Genomic DNA, 19,759 nt, shown 5'->3' with positions numbered 1-19,759 from the left:
TCTCATGTTGCTGTTTGGTTTTAAGAGCTGCAGGACAGGGACAGCCTTTGGGATGTGTGTCTAGCAGGTCAGGTCAGTCAGCCCTACTGTAACACAAATCCAAGATAGCTCCTAGCAAGTGACAGATGCTGGGATCTTCTTTATAGCCATTGATCACGAAACAGAATGGGAAGCAGATTTTTTTTTTTTTTTTTTTACTGCATCATTATTCTTCACAGGCCACTGAAGGTAAACTTCATCTACTGGCTTGCAGTTGTAAGGTTTAGTACAGAGATGTGTTTAAAACGTGAGAAACCATAAGAGCTAGACTTTCCGTTCTTAGAAACATTTTTTAATGACAAGGAATGCACTTGTACAACTGAAAATTTCTGTGTGTTAGAAACGTTGTGCTGAGTTTGCACTAACTCCAGAAGACCTAAGACAGGGTGGAGAGACTGTCTCCTGACCTTGGCCAGAAGCCCACCATGACCTTTCAAGATGCGGTGAACTACCATTCAGCAGACTCATTCCCACAGCTTTCCTCACTTGAACACCAGAAGAATAATTCTTCTCCAGGCTAAATAAAGTAGTAAGGGAGGAACCGGGCTGGCTGGAGGGTGGGAGAAGACTCAACATTTAGTAAAGATGGGATGGAGGCTCCTGTTGACAATTGGTTCAGTCCTCAAGCTTGAGTCTTAGCTTTTTTGCAGGCTGGCAGTGTTGTTTCTTCCTCCTCAACCTTGCGAGGCTTCTTCACCGTGTACACTACCCCACAGGCACTCTTCCGAGTTTCTGGAACATACAAGCAGAAGCTGTAGTACCTCAAACAAAATGACACTTATACATTTAATGCATACTCATTGCAGGTGCCCATGCCTCAAAGCACAGTTCAACATGTTTAACAGCCAGCCAGTCAGCACACACAGCAGGTAAGCAACCTGCCTGGGCAGGAGCTAGGGATACACTGCCTTATGGAGTAGGGAAACCAAAGGGGGAAATCCAATGGTGGGTGTAAAATTACAGCAAACATAAGGGAAATCTGAGTTCTGCAGGGGTTGAGGGGCTGCAGACACACAAAACCATAGGAAACCAGGCTTAATCAGTTCAATAGCCACAGAAGGACACATTCTTGAAGCATTGTCAAAAGCATTTCTGAGCAAAACATAGTGCTCTTAAAAAAAAAAAATATATATATATAAGAAATGTATTCACATATCCCAGGATTCTTAAACAGACTATGCTGGCACAGCTATATTGGCAGAGGCTCCCCTATACATACCAAGTAAGTGGCTTTATGGTATTCAAGAATATTTTATTTACAGAACCCTCAGCATTACCATAAAACACTACCGTGTGATGTTATCAAACTCCTCATATGTTTGCCAAACAACCCAGTGAGCCCAATCCAATTTCAAAACTACTGGTGGGAGGCTTCTCTGCAAAATTTGAGGTAGAAGAGATTCCCTACAAATACTCCGTTAGCAAAGAGGTTCTGCAAGAACCTTGCCAAAATATATCAACTTATTCTGGGCCAGAATTCTGGAAAATGGCACCTGCTATTTAATTTCACAGATAAGATAGATGATGGTCTTGAGAAATTCCACATGAACTTGACAAAAATTCTTCCAATACACTGATTTCATGTAGTTGAGTAGTAGGCTGGAGGAGGACCCTGTTCACAGAAATGCCCTCTCCAAGAGATGAAAGCTACCTGCTGTGAATTACAGCAGGCTCAAGCCCTACCTCTACTGAAACAAGAGATGCAAACCAAATCCTACTGTGCATTTGAAACTTAGAACAACTCAAGTTGTTGGGAAGGTGACTAGAAATCATACCTACCCAACAAACTTTGACAGAGGTGGAAATTAAGAGCTGGATGTGACTACTCAGTCACAAAGTTAAACTGCCATCAGAATAAACAACAAATTCAAGAAACACTAAGAACCAATAAATAAGCACGTGAAAGAGAGGGTAGAGATGGAGAAACTGGTACTACAGTGGAAAGCAAGGGTCTAAATTGATTGCTGGAACACGAACTGTGGCATCTCTTTGCTGCACTGATACCAGGACACAAAATACAACTGGAAGCCTTTTGTTTTCCAGTGCAGGGGACCACAAGCTAAATTTCCACTTTCTTAATATTAAAAATGGGCAAGTAGAAGAGAGCTACTGTGAGCTGCCTCTGCCGAGAGCAGTAGGAAACAAGTTTTGTTTCACCAATACACCTCAAGCCATTGTACACTATATGAAACATTTTTTTCTAAGCAGCAAGCACTCAGGGTATTTGACCTTGCATAAAGTTTGAAATGGTCCACACTGAAGAGTGAGTCAGAAATAGACCACCTAACGAAGAATCAGAAAGGGACACGGCAAAGGTTGCTCCTGCACTCATGCTGCAAGAGGGGAAATGCAAAACACATGCATCCTGATTTCCTTGAAGTCAGTGACGTAGATTCTGCTGGTGTCACTGAGATCAGCATCCAACCCTTTCTGAAACAAGGGATAGTTTCGCTATGAAGCACAACAGACAGATCTGTGTTTTGGCTAAACAGTTTATGACTCGTTAATGTCGTTAAGCGAGTACTCCAGTACAGACAGCACCATCAATTCAGCCACTGATTTGCTAACATGGCAACGAGGGAAAATAAAACACCCTTGCTGCACAAGCTCCTCTTCATGCATTGGACAAGGGAGCTAAAACCCCAAGCTGACTCACTCTATAAGGTCTCAGATTTTTTGGAAAATATGCATTAACAGGAACTTAGTTTAACAAATGCAAGTGTAACTTAGGTGAGTTTGCATGCGCTTTTCACTTACCTCCATGAAGCATGGTGGCTCTGCAGTTGGTAGACACAGCTGCCTTGGCTTCGCTTTCTGACAGGCCAAAGAGCAAACCTCTGTCACCTTTGTTCAGGATCAAAATGCACAGAAAGGAACAACCAGAATAGGGAAGTCTGTCTGCATGATAGGTTTGCTTACTCTACAAATAACTGGGAATTAGCAAATCTGTAACTCAAAGTGACATTTTGCATAAGGTTACCCAGAGGCAGGGAAATGAGGCACCAAATTCTCCTGGCTGCAGTTCCCCAGCAGCCCTCCTGGAAAGCTCCTGGCAACGTTGCTTTTTTCCAGACAAGCTGTACTTTTGAAAATAAAAGTCTGTCAACACAGGAATATTTTTATATGCATAATCAAGTAAAAAAAATGACCCCATTGAAAATTTCAGTTTTGGGGAAAGGGCATTGTCTGATACAAAAGCATTACACTGAAAAGTTCCCAGCCACCTTGAGCAGGGATGACACCAGATTAGGTATGTTAATTTGGGTTGAGCCTGACTGCTCCTTTCAAGAGGGAAGGAAATGTTGCATATAAAATCCTTCCAGGCCACACACCCTCCCACACAGTTCTCACGACTCAGAGCACGCTCCTCCCTTCGAGGGACAGTGCAGATATGTGCTTGGGGGCAGGGCGGAGGGAGTAGTAAAAATGTACCTGAATTCCTAAAAGAAGGGGAGAAAAAGATACTCTCCTTGGTTTCTAGAACACAATCACTTATTTAACAGCATATATGTAACTAAGGACTGGAAAATTCAGAGCAGAAGTAACCAGCACTCAGACAGGAACTTTATCTTTCTTAATATAAATATGATTGTATAATAATTTCTGGTTTGGCTCACAGTGTCCATAGATTTTTATGGTTTTTATTCATTTCTCCACTTACAACCACACAGTATCAATGCATATCACAACAAAACATACCTGTAGCTGAACACAGCCGTTACTATTTACAGTGACTGCTCATGCCACCCCATGACCAAGAGCTGTTGCTCCTTCCACACCCACTCAGAGAACTGATTCATTGAATTGGTCACCAACAAGCATCACTGTGCAAAAACTACTTTGAACTTTCACATGTTACTAGTAACTGCTGCCTTTGACTTAGAAAAAGGATACAGATTAGCCACATCGTAAGGACCTCGTAGTTCTAGAGGCTAAAAGAAAACAAAGAAGGTTGGATATGTGCACACACTCCCTCGCACGCTGACAGAGTGTGAGCAGGCAGGACAGGGCTATCAGGAAGACAAGATTAAATGCTACATAATAGCAAGCTGCTGAAGATGCACTAGAAAACCAAGCAAATACTATTACTTTGGAAAACAGAGTCCCCATCTGGGAGAAAACTGTCATGGAAAATACCACAGCAGCAAAAAAGCCCCACACCCAACCAAACAAAAAAAAACCCCAAACCCCACAATACAATTCTTTGGTAAAACAGATTGATTAGAAAAACCCCACAAGATGGCAATCATATTTAAAATTACAATTTTTATATGTTTAAGATATAATTAAAGCTGTATTTTCAGCCACAGATAAATCCTCAAAGTGTTCTGACTTCAACAAAAATCTGGGACTTACCCTTTCAGCTGCACTAGATATAACAATGTTCTGGAAAACAAAAGAGAACAAACGCTCGTCTGTCAGATGCATCAAGAAATGGAAAAAAAAAAAACAAAACAGCAAACAGCAAAGACTTTATGAGCATTAGCTAAGATCAGGCTCAGAGCCCAACTAACCATCAGAGTATCTGATGCCCTCAGATGAGGTGAACTCTAGCAGGGTGTGGATGTTAATCTGGGGACATGAATAAACCCAGGTTATCTCCTTGTCCCCTACAGAGAGATGAGCACAGGGAAAAGCCCTCCCTTGCAGTTACAAACCTCTCACAGACAGATGTGAGTTGAATAAGCACCGCACCTTTGAGAGGGATAGGCTAAGCAGTATAAACGTCAGCGATGGCATTAAGCAAGCATGTATCAGCCCATATCTCTCATAGTGGACTTTAAAGGGACTTTCAGGGTAAAGAAGAAATGCAGAGTTGCACCCACTCCGTTAAGAAGTGCACCCTTTAATTCCACTAGCTGAAAGAGGCCCCACAAAAATGACAACTCGGCCTGAGCTGTAACAGAAATGGACTTAGAGGAGGAGTCCAGGATCCCCCAGAAGCAGCTTACAGGTAGTGCCTTTAGACAGTCTGGTGCTCCCGAATTCTCAGCCTACTCTGTGTTGCGGTACAACTCAATCCTAACCTCAGCATTCACATTGGCCTTAATCAAACTCACACTGGTTGAGGAAACCTGTTTGCAGCTAGGCAGTGGCTGCCAATTCATGCCATACACTCACTTCCCTCAGCACTGGCACCCCCATGAAAATCACCAGGCAGAGACATCCTTCTCCCTTCTCTCCGAAAGGGTTCCTACAGAACAGGTATGTGACTGCTCGGGGGCTGGCAGATACCACAGCTCAGCTGCCAGCGCTCTTCTGATGTTAAACCTCCGAGGATGCTCACCCAGGGGAGACTGTTTTGCACAGGTGGAAACTGCAGCAGCAGCAAAAAATTCCTTGCACCCTTATTATACTGAATAAAAGGCTTTGGGAATTCCTGCTTGAGTGGGTGGGAATGAGAATTGTACTGAGGCAGCGAAAGACTTTCCCTCTCTGATGTCAGTACCACCAACACATCACACCACCTCCAGTTACAAGGTGGGGCTTTTGAACCCTTCCCTGCACTGCTTTGCTTGTCCTGCCACCTCCTCAGCACAAAGAGCAGGGCAGACACTGGAAGAAAACGCTCTGTGCGCAGCTGGAGCTCAACCCATAAAAGAGCTATTTGCATGGAAATGACTGCGTGTTCACACTGTGCCCAAGGTTTCCTCGTGTGCTGAGAAGGAAAGGATAGGACAGACAACTCTGCCTTAGCATAAGGAAAGCAAGAAGCGGAAGCAATACATACATCAAAGTGACTTAACAGCACACATGATGGAGCCTAGGACATTTCTTTCTGCATAGTTCACCTTTAAAATGACTGCACTATGGATCCCAAGGGTGCTTTTGAGCTTCAGTGGTGCTGACTGCAAGAGTTTGCTGGGAAAATTCAAGTCTCCTGCTCTCAGCTGTAGCAACTGACGCCTGTCTCCCAGGCTCAGAGAAGCTCCCAGAGCAGCTGCGTGAGCCATCTTGAACCAGCGTGGGATCGTGGTTCACTGCTGTGCATTGGAGATGCGCTCCGCCTGGTTCAAAGGCAAGTGGCTTCCAGTCAGGGGATGGGTAAGATGGGAGGAGACAAGAGCAGACAAGAAAAGCACTGCTAGCGAGTGAAGGAGAGGCAGGCAAAGGCAAATCCACGGGAAGGGCTAAAGGGAGGAACTCAAAGGCAAAACATTATCTCTCCAGGTAAAGGAGACAGCAGCTGTTCAGTACACTGCTCCAGGCACAATACACACACTCAGTTACCAAAACATGGGAGGTGAGGACTGTGGCTATGCACATCTTCTGTCTGGCAAGGCAGGCAAGTCCCTCCCTCATTCCCTGCACATTTTGACATGTTTTACAGACTCTGCTCAACGCCAGCTCTGAGGACACCAGTAAGTTTCTGGAAGTTTCTCTGCCCTACTACAACAGAGGAGGAACAAAAGGATCCAAAAGCTGCCACAAAGTTCAGCAACTATAGGTTACAGAAGGCAAGAGCTACGTGCCAGGTGCCAATGCAAGCAGCCTATGGACCAGCCATCCCATGTCTCATTAAAAAAAGGCCTTTACACAACTGATGGAGACAAACTGCCAGTGAGGGCTAATAACCATCTCTGCTGGCTCACCAGGTACTCAGCCTGAAGGCAAAATATAAAGACAAGCTAGCAGTCTTCTCCTAGCTATTCCAGTGCCTAACAACAACTTGTCATGCCCAGCTCCAGCTTATTTACCTTCCAGGCACAGACGATGCTAGACTGACAGATGCAGAAAGAAAGGGCACTGTGCGCAGACCGAGTGCCCGAATGTCTCACTTGCTCTGTTTATGACACCAACTCAACTAATGCTCTCTAAATCAACAACCGCATGAGAAGCACATCTTTAACTGCCCAGAGGAAAGAGGAGCACTGGCAAAAAGGAATCCCAAAGGAAAGGGGTTTTATGTGTAAGTACCTCATCTCCAAGTCAGTATTTTGTGCGATTAACTCCCAGAGCTGGGCTTCTCGGGAAAGGCCATGCAAATACTCACTTTCTTCTGTAGCACTAAGGGAATTCATCTGTTTGACCCACTCTGCTGTCCTATAAAATAGGCTGCCATGCCTGAAGGGAACTGAGGTATCAATGGATACGCTTTTAATTGGCCTTCCAAGCTGTATATCCCACTTCAGACTAGATCTGCAGGATAATGCCAATTTTGGCTTCTCTGGACTAGCTAAGTGTGGCAAAGGCCATTTCCAATAAAGGTGGTGGGAGCTACAATCTCTTTTAACTTGGATATGTATTATGATATGCTTCCCCGTTAAAAAAAAAAAAAAAAAAAAAACACATGGCCTGAGAGGACCCGGCATGACAGGCAGCTTAGCCTGGGAGGAGGTAAGGTATGAAAGCAATGGATTACAGGCGTCTCAGCTGCGTGCGTTACTTCTTCCTTGGGTTTCAATAGCAGGGAAGAATGCAGTTGATATGACTGCAGCAAAGGCCTGGCTGATAGCCAGCTAGCTGTTGGGTCTGTTTTGTACACTGGGAGTTTACTAACCGTTTAAAAAAAACAAGATTTCTACTTTTTTCTTATTATTTTCTACCCTCCATATTCAAGGTATACTATCAAAAAAGAGCTTTTGGTCAATCAAAAATATGAAATGAGGGATTTTAAAGAGATACACGGATTTCAGTTCTAGTGTAAACCTTAGATCTCTGACACTTTTTTTTCCTTCTTCTTTTGTTTTGGGTATTGCATACAGTAATAACAGATAGGTTATTCTGAAAAAAAGAATCTAACAGTTTGACAGCTTAAGAAAAAAGCATGCAGTGGTGTGTGGCTGGAAGTATCTGGAGCTAGAATAACTGTCCCCTTGTATTAGTAGGCAAAGAAGTCACAGCTTGAGAAACCCCAGCATCAAACTCATTTAAAATGGCTCAGTCTGTACAACTCCAGAAGAATTTGAACTGAACTAATTAGCTACTTTCACTTTGAGAGCTTACCTTTCCTTTGCAGATCTGCATCAGGCTGATCGCATTTGAAATTGTGTATCTTCTCATTGTGGAGTCTTTGATGGCGGGCGTGTAAAGAAGTTCAAAGTAAATGCCTCGATCTATTGCCTTCACATGAAAGAGAGTGATCAAAAATCAAAAGGAGAGAAGCATAACAATCTAACAACTGCCGTCTATTATTGATGCAGCTTATTCTCAGTTTAACTGTGTTATATATGAAAAAAGTTAAGGTGGAATTGTTCCAGCAAGAGCACAGCATAGCACTGAGGGGGGGGGGGGGGGGAACGTTTCACTGTACACCAGGTACGTGTACTTGAATGTTGGGATGACAGATAAATGAGGTTTAACAAAGAAATACCAGCCACTTATTAGTTGCAACTGGCTTTCCTCTGTCACAGAGTTGAGGAGACAGGTAACCGCTGCTGGCCAGAAACAAGTCTTGAAATTTTGAGGACTCTCCTCCTCTAGCCCCACAGCTTGCTGTAAGGAAGATCACCGCTTCCCACAGTACCCATGTCTTGCAGGTGAGGAATTTGTCCTTGCATAAAAGCAGCAATGAGGTCCCTTCTCTCCTGTCTCACAGCATACTCTGGTATTTGTGACAATGTTAAATAACAGTGAGTCACGGGAGAGGTTCCAAATAGTAATAATACATTTTCGGCTGCTTTAAAATCCCTTGCTATCTCTCCAAGTACCTTGCCAAAAGCCTAGTATTCTTGTTTTTGCAAACACACAGAAAAAAGTTAAGCAACTTGCTATAGGACACAGTGAGTGCGCGATAAAGACACAATTCAAAGCTAAGAGTTCCTAGTTCCCTGGACTATACTGCATTTGCCTGAAACATTACTCTATGTTTTATACTCATATTATTTAAAAAATGCTGCAATGTTAATACTGCAAGAGGGTCCAGTAACTGAATACAGATGGAATTAATCCAGCTCCCATCCATGCATGACCTCTGAATGCAAGCATTACAGAAGCTATGTACACATCAAATGTTTTACAGAGCTGGTCCGACATCTGCAAACAAGAAGAGAATCCTGAATTTATCAAAACCAAAACAGGTGACAGCAATACATTAATTTCCAGCCAAGCAGATTTTTAACTTCATCCCCACTGCTTCAGCTGCCTGCCAATCTGTCTGTCTGGCATCACAACAACCAAAACTGACTGCCCAAGGATGCACAAAACCAGTCTGACAGACTGCCTTGAAGGTGGGAGTGTGGAAGCTGAGAAGTAGCTTGTAAGGCAAATATCTCCAAACACAGGACTCCAAGAGCCACCCAGCTCCTCACCTCGCTCAGCTGCTGGAGTTTTAGGCAGCTAGGGTACTTTCAAACAACATTTCATACAAAATTGTTATTCCAAGTGGAATGTTGAAGTTCCCACTCTACAGGAAATTCCAAAGTATTACTTTCATTCTGTTTCAGGATTAATTCTAGTTATTTTTTAGTTTTTATTCTACATCAAACTTCCTGTAGGAGAGGAATTGGGATTTCTAGCCAATTCCAAATGTAAATTTTTAAGCACTATGGACTACATCAGCCAAGAATGCCCATGTGGAATGAACCTTGACATATACTCGGAGGAAAAAACTAGTTCACTTAAGAGCATGTTCAGATTAAGCTTTCTGGCAAACCACCAACAGTAGGCAGAATCGTATTAACAAAATATTTGATCCATGCTGATAGTCATCTTGTGTCCCACAGCAGATATTTAGCAATTCCACATTTGGTTCATTTGCCAAGACATTCCTTTGTCTAAGTATGGATTCAATACAGTTGTCCTCCAAATAACTGGCACGACATCCTTCTCCCAAATTAACACTGTCATTCATATTCTCTTGTCTTTTAAATCACAGGGCTGTTTATCTATTCTGACACAGCTGTACCACTTCTGGTTTGGTAAGCAGCTTAGTCAGCAATCACACCACATCTCACTGCTTAGCATAGTAGTGGGCTTAAGGCTGTGTTTCCATTCCTTGGGAACACCACTTCAGCCTTCTTAAGTGGGGGACAGGAAGGAGAAAAAGAAAGAACATACATTACTGTGTACTAAATGCTGCAGTGGAGGCCTTGAAGTGAAGGACATCTGAAACAACACTAGACATTATGCAAGAAAATAAAAGAACCACTTGGATGGGAATGGTGGGAGGGAAATGGTAGGGAATTCAACTCAGTCTGACATTAAATACAGAATTTAACAGCAAGAAAACAATTTAGATGTAAATTTACCATATTCACAGGGGGCCTTCGGAAGTAGAATGGCAGCTTTTCTGTTACATTTATGCATACCAGATCCACATCTAGAGTTGTACAAGCGATCTACAGCAAAGAAATAGGAACAGAGTATTAGATATGCCAAAAAATGCATAACCAACTTTAGATGCACTGGTATTCTCCTTCATTTCTTAATGCAACAAACGTCTCTCCAGGGTGAGCTCAGTTTTAAAACGAAGAGGTACTATGCCTTGCAGGTATGCCAATAAAACAGCAGGGCTATAGGGGCACAGCTTGAGCATTTCGGGCTTAAAACCCAAGCCTTCTCTCACTTACAGAACTACTTTTCCAATAAAATAATGACCAACCCAAAGGCAAGACTTACTGCTTTGTTTTTATCTGACACAGGACATGCAGAAGCAATGCTGGCTTTTAGCAAAAGAACCCACAGCTAATGAAGGACAACCCCTGTTTACAAAGGGAACAGCCCAGGAACTGCCCCTTAACCCATCACTCTAACTCCAGTGTAGCAATTCTTTGTTTTCAGGATTAATTATTTTTACCAGAAGCAACTGAGAAAAGACTGAAAGAAAAGCAGAATTTTAGACTGTGACTGGTGATGCCTCGTGCCCAGTACTGGAGGCCGATCCGCAGGGCCTTGCTTTCCTGGCTGGGTGGGGAATGTGCAGCCCTTCCTGAAAGCCACCTCTCTGGAGCAGTCTGAAGATGGCACTGAAGGTTATAGTTTAAAAGCTTAGCTTTGAACTCACACCACGATTTACAGCCTGTATTAAAAGACGGAAGGAATGAACAAAGGGCGGAGAATCTCCACACTGACATACAGAGAAAATCAAGTGCACATAAAAGGGAGCCTTTGATTTACATATAATCTCATGCACACCAGACATGTAGGAATTATATATGCCTAGCCCGTAAAGATGATTACACAGGGCCAGATTAATGTCTGGAAGCAGCATTGTAACAAAGAAGATAAAATGGGCTGAAGATATTGACAAGGAATTTTCTATGCATAGGGGAACTCTGCTTTCAGAAACCTGCCAGCAACTGCTCCAAATACACCTGGGCCAGGCGCCAGCCGTTCATCCCTTTGGCGGGGGTTGCGGGGAGTCCCAGGGCTGGGCCGCGCTGTAGCCGCACTCTGTGGGGTAGCCGCATTCTGCTCTAACGCGGGGCAGGCTGTCGCTCTGCAAACTAGTCTTCTGCCAGTTTGTTCACAGGAAATTTGGGTGGAGACGAGAGCAGAGGCCCAGCTTTAGGAATGTTCTTAGCTGTCGGTAGCACTCCTTCCTAGACAAGAGAGCCACAGCGCACGTGCAGGCAATTCAAAGATCCAGCAAGCCACCAGGTTTTTGATGTTAAAATGTCTCTACCAGGCCATCCAGATTAAACTTTATCTTCATGCCCTACCTGTACAAACTCTGTTAGCAGGACACGGTTGGAATCTACTGCATCAAATTAGACTTGCATGTGTATGTTTAGCTCTACTACAGCCAGTTTTAATCTTTTTTCTTATGTGGAGTAAAAACTACCACTTAGACAGATGTGATTTATAGGAACATGCACACAGCAAATAGCTCTGAATCATGTCCTAGAAAAGATGTCACTGAGGCCATAGGAAATTCTGGAAGAGAGCAAGCTGAAAATGAAGGAAAGTAAGAATACACATCAGAAACACACAAGTTGCCCGTGTGATGAGAAAACAAGCCTTCCTAATCAGCTCCAGAAACACTGGAAAACTCTTCTCCATTTTGCAAATTAAGCACAGTGGGAAAGGGAATGACCCAAATGCCAGGATATCTACAGCATTCCAGTGACAAGAACATTTCAGAAAACACCACCAAGGAAAAACAAATTTAAGAGCCATCCTTCCCCATAAGGAAGAATTCCTGCACTGCACTTAAAGTTGGAGAGGAGATTACTCCAAACACTTCAATGTTCAGCCCAGTTTTGGCTCCTGGACAAGTCACACACGCAGGCAAGTTAAGGTTACCCTGCCTGCTGAAAGGATCTAAAGTGCAAAAACTTCATACAGAAAGTGATATGCAGCAGTCGCAGAGCCGGATGCTTGCCTGGCCGCACTGCAGGCAAGAGCCCCATCTGCTGGGAAACTCCAGACAGCCATAAATAAATAAATTTGCCACTGCTTGGATGGCGTGAAGAAAGCTTTGGCAAACATTTTAGGAGTAAACATTGAAATTTGGCTTTGCACTACATCCTCAGACTTATATAAGCAAGTTTTTTCAGATACTGGTGATCTGCTAATTGCATACAAACAGCAGGCAGAACTAGCTAATATGATTAAACCAGAATGCTTAAGAAGAAAAATTTTTGAAAAGCAACAGGCACAGACCTTATTACTGGCATGGAGTGGGCATTCCTGTTGCAGCCCAAAACAATCCTCTTGGGAGACTTAAAGGAGCATGCTCTACAATTATCTTGGCAAACACAGCTTCCTCATACCCCTGAGGATATAAATTATTTGGAGAATTTGAGCACATCTTTCAGTACATACCACTGCCACACTCAGTCACAGAAAAGCTTCCCTAGCTGATGACAAGAGGGCACAGACTGGTTTTGGGCCATGCTACAATTACAGGACCGCCAATGGTCATGTATTTCTTTTACAAAACCACGAAAAATCCTGTGGATTTCCTATGGAAAATAGTGCAAGTGCCAAATTGTTGGTGAGAAAGATGACGCTCTCAAAGTAATGTTGAGTTACCAACAGCCAATTTTAAAATATAAAGTTAATTTGTGGTGCAAGACCCACCCTAGAAGGCTTTATCCTTAACAGTGAAATATCCATAAGTCATAAGAGCCAGAGGTATATGCTGAAACTCCATGCGCAATGTCACTTGCGCCACGCTCCTGTTGATACCTCTACAAAATTGACACAGCTCTCCACAGGGAATTAGAAAACCTAAAATCTTTAAACAAAAGACAAACATACTTGTTCACATTCAGGGTAGATTTGTAAGGATGAAGTCTTTCACCTCATGCAGTTTGCAAGAAACATGCTTGGGTTGCCTCCCCACCTCAAAGTGCCACCAGCATGGAAGCAGTGAAGATGGTCTCATCGACAGTCCTGCTTCCTTCCTAACACACTGTCCATCACCTGCAAGAGTGTCAGCTTAAACAGTCGCTAACTGCACTGGCCTGCCCAGAGCACAGCCATCCTCTCTGTGCCGGCATAACTATCCACGTGGGTGAATGCTGAATCAGGAGTGAGAAAGCGGATCTGCCCGCAAAATAACTTGGTGAAAACTCTGGTTACTTTTCAGCCAAAAGTGTGTTCCTCAAACCAAACTGCCATGCAGCTAAGCAAGCAGCTTCAGGAGCAGAGCAGACAGGGACTTGCAGGAGTGAGCGGCTGTTCAGAGCAGCTTAAATACTGCTGCGGCTGGATGTCCAACCACAGCAGAACTCATGATACGGTTGAAAATAAAAAATAACCACCCGTGTTGTTCTGAACACAGCATGCCCCTTATGATCACCTGGCTTCAGGTGCTTGTTTAAACCCATGATAAATTGATTGAGCTCACTTGAGAAGTGAGATTTTAAGTTGTTGCCAGAGATCAAAAGAAAGAGGTGGAGAGTGGCCCTCAAAAGCATTTTACAACTATTTACCTCTCTCACACTCCCAAGAGTCCTAAAATCTTGCAAGGGAAATAAAAGCAGTCAGAAATGAGTTTCATTAGGCTGTAACTGTTATAATTAATGCTTGAATTCTTCTGCTGAAAGATTCTTTAAAGTTCACCTTCCTTCTACAGCCTCTTGCTTTGTACTTTACTTGGACAAGTTTTCGAAAAGGAGGGGAAATACTTTAGAAAAACAAAACAGAAGAATATAATTTTAATGTGTCAAAACAGGTACTCACGAGTACTAGAAAGTAGCTTTAACTTATTTAAAAAAAAAAAACAAAACAAACAAAAAAAACAGACTCAGTTTTATACTGACAAGCTCTCTTTGAAAGTAAATTCTGGCACTCCTCCAAAGAGATTCACATTTGCTTTTGGAGTCCCTGTGCCTTCTTCATGCTGCTTTAAACTGCACGCCTGCTTGCTGCCTGCCAAGGCTAACAGAGACGGGATGCTTCCACCTACTCTTCCAGTTCAGAGTTAATGTTATTATTTATGAGCTTGCAACAGGTCAGACGTCACAATTTTGGGTTTTGTAAGAAAAAAAACATTCTGACAAAAAGATGACTTGCTTCCAGATGCTCCACTTGATCAGACCACTCACATCAGCTGTTACCAAGTATTTGATAACAATTTAATTAAAAACAATGAGAGAGGCGGAGATAACAAACACCTATCACCCAACAAGCCAAGCTCAGATCATTCTGCCTCGGACAGTGTTTTAAAACTAGGAATTTTTCTGGCAGTAAAGGTCTATTCAAGATATAGCAGCTATGGATAAAAGCTGGAAGACAATATCATGCTTGGTGTTAGGAACGGCTGAAGAATTACTGCACATCACTGTGTTTAGGTATCACTTCTAAATAGTAAATGTCTTCTTCAGTCAAACACCGGAAATGGACTGAGCCAGCTCATGGGTCAAACACACTCGCAACACCTCGTGTTTCTAAAATCATAGAAGTGAGAGTATTGGGGTTTTTGTTCAAAATACTTGCATTATTAATACTATTAACATAAACCAACACGAGAAACAACAGTACTGGGCTAAGGTCACAAATTAGTCCTAACTAAGGTTTTGAAAATGATTCACACCCACTATTTTCTCTCGCTAGCACACTTGCAGCAATATCACTGCTGCAAATGCCAGCAACTGTTCAGTAACATTGATAGAGCAACACTTCCAAAGACTCACAAGTTTTGTGGAGGCAGTTTTCAGTTGCAAGTTTGCTCTGAACAGCCAGGATAAAATCTGAGTGAGAAAATGACCGTCTGCCCTTCAGGTATTTACCCCCAAGGTTGCTCTACTTTTGTACAGCCTCAGTGGTCTTCTCGGTGGGCAAAGTAGCAAACATATCATGAAGTCATAGAAGTGAAGCTTCTCTCACTCAACTTGAGCATCCAAAACACTCAAAACCAAACCAGAACTCTCAGTCTGGCAATGGAGCAAGGGTCATTGTGTTTAATCAGGCATGTTTACTTTTGGAAATTTTATCTGTTCATAAGATGCTATGACAACCAGAACTAGCTCTGTCTCATAAGCTCTTGCTCCTCTTTTGATTTAAAATAAAGAATTAAAAGGAAAAATTAAAGAAAAAGAGATCAGCTATTCATTTGGACAAACTTCCAAGAGAAGATCTGAGACTAAAAGGAAGAAGGTAACTCTCAGAACCATGTTAGTTCCGCTTTAAAATCCTCCCACTTTTCCTGGCATTTCAGAGACTAGGAACAATTAGTGGTAACAGAAGATAGCAAATGTGTTTTGGGGAAGCTGTCAGAGGTTGAGAAGTTAAAGTTCAAGACAGAAGTTTTCTACATGCTGATAGTATATATATATATATATAAGAAAAAAACAAGGATGTTTTCACTCCTCACTAGAGAGGAGTACTCAGTAGAGTACAAGATACACAAAAGAAAACACAGCACAGGAGCATACAAGTCGGTTCATCAGGTAGATGTTTCAGACTTTAACCAGTCACCTCAAAGCCTTGCAGCTTCCTGCAATCCCTCCCAACCTTCTATCAACTGACCAGGCAGCCTATGTTGCTTAATTAGCCCCATGACATGCAGGCCGGTATAAAATGGGAAATAAATCAAAACAAAGCATGTACTCAAAGTAGCCTAAGGCACTAAAAGTTATGGAATGAGCATTACCAATCAGATGATTCTACTTACATGGAACAATTTCTCAGTCTTCGGAAATACTGCTATGATGTCATATAACCTTATATTTGCAGATGTTGATCTCTACAGAAGGAGAAAACAATTGTTACCTTGAATTCTGGCAGATGCCAAAGCTATGCACAATGATTACGACCAAAATAATGAGAAGAAAATTCCTTTTTCACTTTCAAGTACTAAAACAAAGCCAATAATCATCCAATTACATAGTAGGTCTCTGCTGTGAGCAATACTGTGAAGTCATTCATTCTCGTTTTGAGGCTTGTCCGACCCACCCAGTAAGGCACTTGCACCTTCTGCTTCAATCACACAGCACTAAAACATAAACAGACACCAGGCTTGCTCATGGTCTTCTAGATTACGCACAGAAGTCAAGAAATCAAAGAAAACAAACAAGGAACAGAACTGTTATCTCATACTGACAAATGATCAACAGAAGCCATATCCAGTCTTGTAAGTCTGTATCTCTTTGTGATCACATTACTTGCTAAAGATGCTATGTGAGAAATCACCGCTGAGTGTTCTATAAAATCCACAAAATTCTCCCCATACAATTTCCAAAGTTTCATTCATTGATTGAGAAAAGGAAATAAAAACTGGAAAATTAATATACTGAATATACTTACCAAGAGATTACAGTGGGAAGGATCAGAAACAATAAGTGTTAACCGGGTTAAGACTTTAATTCTTTTAGATGTCCCCTACAAAAAAGAAAATTAATAGAAAAGCCTTAAAAAGCTCCAAAGCGAAAATCTGGGGCGACTTTCACCCTGTCCGCTATAAAAAGAAAATGGTGCCGTGCTCATATTCTTGCCTATACTAATTTTCTAAAGTCTGTAGTTACACTTCCCTATTTTATATTGATCTGTTTGATATTATACCTGCCCGTTACAAAGAACGACTGTGTTTCCCTGAGGAAGGGTCAATAGAAAGAAGAAAGAAAGAAAGAAAGAAAGGAAAAAAAAGTAAAATAATGCAGAAAAACTGAGTATGTTTTAATACTGCTACGGTTCCCCAGGCAGGCCACAACTGTGAGCAAAAGCAGTTCCTGAATTAACATGTCGGTGATTTGAAATACAGACTTGGTTCATTATAACCAAATCTTGCTCCATCAAAACCAGGAAGTTATTTCCAAAACTCAAATTTCAAGAATTATACTGTAATTATTCAACTGCAAGAAGATTCAAAATTCATACAAAGCAATTTATTTAATAATTTCTAAAACAACGAATAGAGCCTACACTAACGTGAGTGTATCGTTCTTCCAATGCTGGGAGTTTTAACAATCAAGCAATGGACAAACTTCTCTTTTTTGGTTAACATGTAAAACACAAAATCACATATACAAACATACCGGGGTAAAAAAACGTAACTCAGAATAATAATACATAGATAGAATGTAACTAGACATACTTGTACAATAGGCAAAGATGGAAACAACTCTGAAGGAGATACTGGCTTGACGATTTCCTTAAATGAGAACAAACCAAAGTTATTCAAAATGTCATGCGTTAAGTTTACAATGTAAACAAAAGCTGTGTTCCAATCCTAAAAAGAAATTTGCCATGCCAACAAAACTATTTCCCAGGGACAATACACGGACCATATTAAAAGTTAACACCAGGGCAATTATATTGAATTATAAAATGGGAGTTTGGTCACAAATGCAGACATTGGTACTTGTGTCTAGATGTGCATTCTGCAGATAAAGATACTTGGGAACACGTAATAAGGCATGTAGCTTTACAAGAGAAAACACACTAAGAACAAATAACCCCCCAAAAAATTACCTGTTTCTTTTCTTTAAAATCGATGACATGATTAAGAGCAACTGCAGAATATCCCACTGAAAAAGTAAACACATAATAAGGCTATTTTGTCCAGTAAATTAATGGAAACAAATCCAAACAGAAACCTGTTAAACACTCATCACTTAAATGTTTCAAAATTAATAATCGCATGCATATTTACCTTTCACATTATTTTTTTTCTGAAGATTAATTCACCCCAAAAGTGCCTTAAAATAAAAATCTGTTTTTCTTTTAATACACCCCAGCCCTGACAACATTTACTCGATGGCAGAGCTTTATGAACATGAATCCTTGGGGTTAGGGTCCCCAAAGATTTTGCCTTGGTTTGGTCCTGTTGATGACTCCCTTTAGGGAAAATGGTTAGGGACATTCAGGACAGTCGTTAAAACTGCAGACAACACAGAGCTGGGAGAGATACAGCTACAGGAGAAGGCAAGGCGAGCATTCAAAATGATGCTGACAAAACTGACGAAAAGCTCTCGTTCAGCAGGGACCAGAGGAAGGTGGTACACTCGCCAGAGACAAACCACCCCCGAGCACTGGACAGGCAGCGCCTGGCTGCCCAACAGCTCTGCAGAGAAAAGATTCAGGCCATAAGATACTGCAGGTGGAAAAACGTGTCCGCGCTGGGAAAAAACAACTGTTACGCTGGGATAACCAGGCGGGGACAGAGCCTGCAGGGCACAACACAAGCTGCCCTTGCTACTGCCACTGCGAGGACCTCAGTCCTGGTCACTGCCCGTGCAGAAAACCCCAAGTCGAACGGGGGGAGCGGAGGGGAGCGAGGGGGGACGCGACCCGCAGGGAAGCAGACGGCGAGGTTCAGCCTGCGAGGAGGGAAAGCCCAGCCCGGAGACCGACGCCGTGCTCGCACCAGCCCGGCGGAGCTGCCGCCCGCGTCCCGCCGCCCTCCTGGCCGGGCCGGGCCCTCCCCGGCTCAGGCCCACCGCCTCCGCTCCGCACCGCAGCCCGAGCCCCGGCCCCGGGCCGGCCCCGCCGCCCGCCCCGCTCCCGCGGAGCCCGGGGCACTAACTCACAGTGCGCTGCAGCCTCCAGCAGCCCCTGCAGGGACTTCTTGTCCGGCCCCTGCGGGAGGTTCAGGTCGGCGAAGCCGGCCATGCTGCGCGGGGCGGGCGCGGCTCCGGCTCCGGCACCGCCCCCGCTGGCCCGCGGCAGCCTGGGGCCTGTAGTCACCGCCGCTCCCGGGCGGGTGGGGCCCCGCGCCCGGCGGGAGGGGTGTCGGCCTGGCGGTGTCCGCCGGCTGCGTTCACAAACCCGCAGCAGCAAACGAGAAGAGTGTTTCCCATCATGGCAGGTACTCTTCGGTCGGAGCTGCTGCCCCAAAGGGCTGCGATGACCCAGGGGAAGGCCTGTGTGGTGAGTGTCTCGGACCTCAGGCGGGGCTCTGGAGGCGATCAAACCTGGCTCTGAAGAAGTTCAGACTTGGCTTTGACGGAGATTAAACCTGGCTCTTTGCCACTCCACAGCCGGAGCCGAGCAGGCCGAGGCACAGCGCTCTCCTCAGAGCCCTGACTTGCACCCAGCAGGTGGAGCAGTAGCCTTGCTCGGCTGAAGTCTCACCAGCGGAACCAGTTGAGCTCCGCCTGAATACTGTCCGTAAAAAAATGGAATCTTTTCTAGTTATTGAAAGGTCTTCTGTTTCCTATGTTAGCTAAAAGAAATGTGAAATAAAGCCCAAGCTGCCATGTCAAGAGATATTCCCTAAGCACATACATTGTTCTACCGCTGATAAATAGCACGGGATATGTAAAATACGGGTGGTAATTACCACTGGGGGTTTTCTTTGTTTGTTTGGGGACTTAGAGCAGCTGCTGAAGACAGCAGGTCAGCGCTTCCCGTCCAGCTTCAGACGGATGGGCCTATGCGGGCTGAGCGT

At 43.4% G+C, this 19,759-nt stretch overlaps 1 protein-coding gene across 2 annotated transcripts; it reads right to left on the bottom strand.

Annotated features, from left to right (window-relative positions):
• Positions 1-304: 304 nt before the first annotated feature.
• On the bottom strand, positions 305-19,055 carry RPP30 (ribonuclease P/MRP subunit p30). Of its 2 annotated transcripts, XM_087766079.1 has the most exons (11): positions 18,900-19,054; positions 17,842-17,897; positions 17,465-17,521; positions 16,678-16,752; positions 16,046-16,117; positions 10,230-10,319; positions 7,987-8,103; positions 4,396-4,425; positions 3,934-3,971; positions 2,797-2,876; positions 305-771 (listed from the first exon to the last, which is right to left on the bottom strand). In XM_087766079.1, the coding sequence occupies exons 1-11, from the start codon at positions 18,979-18,981 to the stop codon at positions 662-664; spliced, it is 807 nt and encodes a 268-aa protein (XP_087622205.1). In that variant the 5' UTR covers positions 18,982-19,054; the 3' UTR covers positions 305-661. The 2 variants fall into 2 exon arrangements, with proteins under 2 accessions (XP_087622205.1, XP_087622206.1); XM_087766080.1 differs by lacking the exon at positions 17,465-17,521 and having other exon boundaries at positions 18,900-19,055.
• Between the last annotated feature and the right edge of the window lie 704 nt (positions 19,056-19,759).

Source organism: Nipponia nippon, unplaced genomic scaffold, assembly GCF_047370975.1.
Source record: "Nipponia nippon isolate SJK-2023a ecotype South Korea unplaced genomic scaffold, ASM4737097v1 scaffold_3, whole genome shotgun sequence".
NCBI classification, from domain to species: Eukaryota; Metazoa; Chordata; class Aves; order Pelecaniformes; family Threskiornithidae; genus Nipponia; species Nipponia nippon.
The sequence above is the reverse complement of the archived record's forward strand: the minus strand, read 5'-3'. Positions and strand labels throughout refer to the sequence as shown.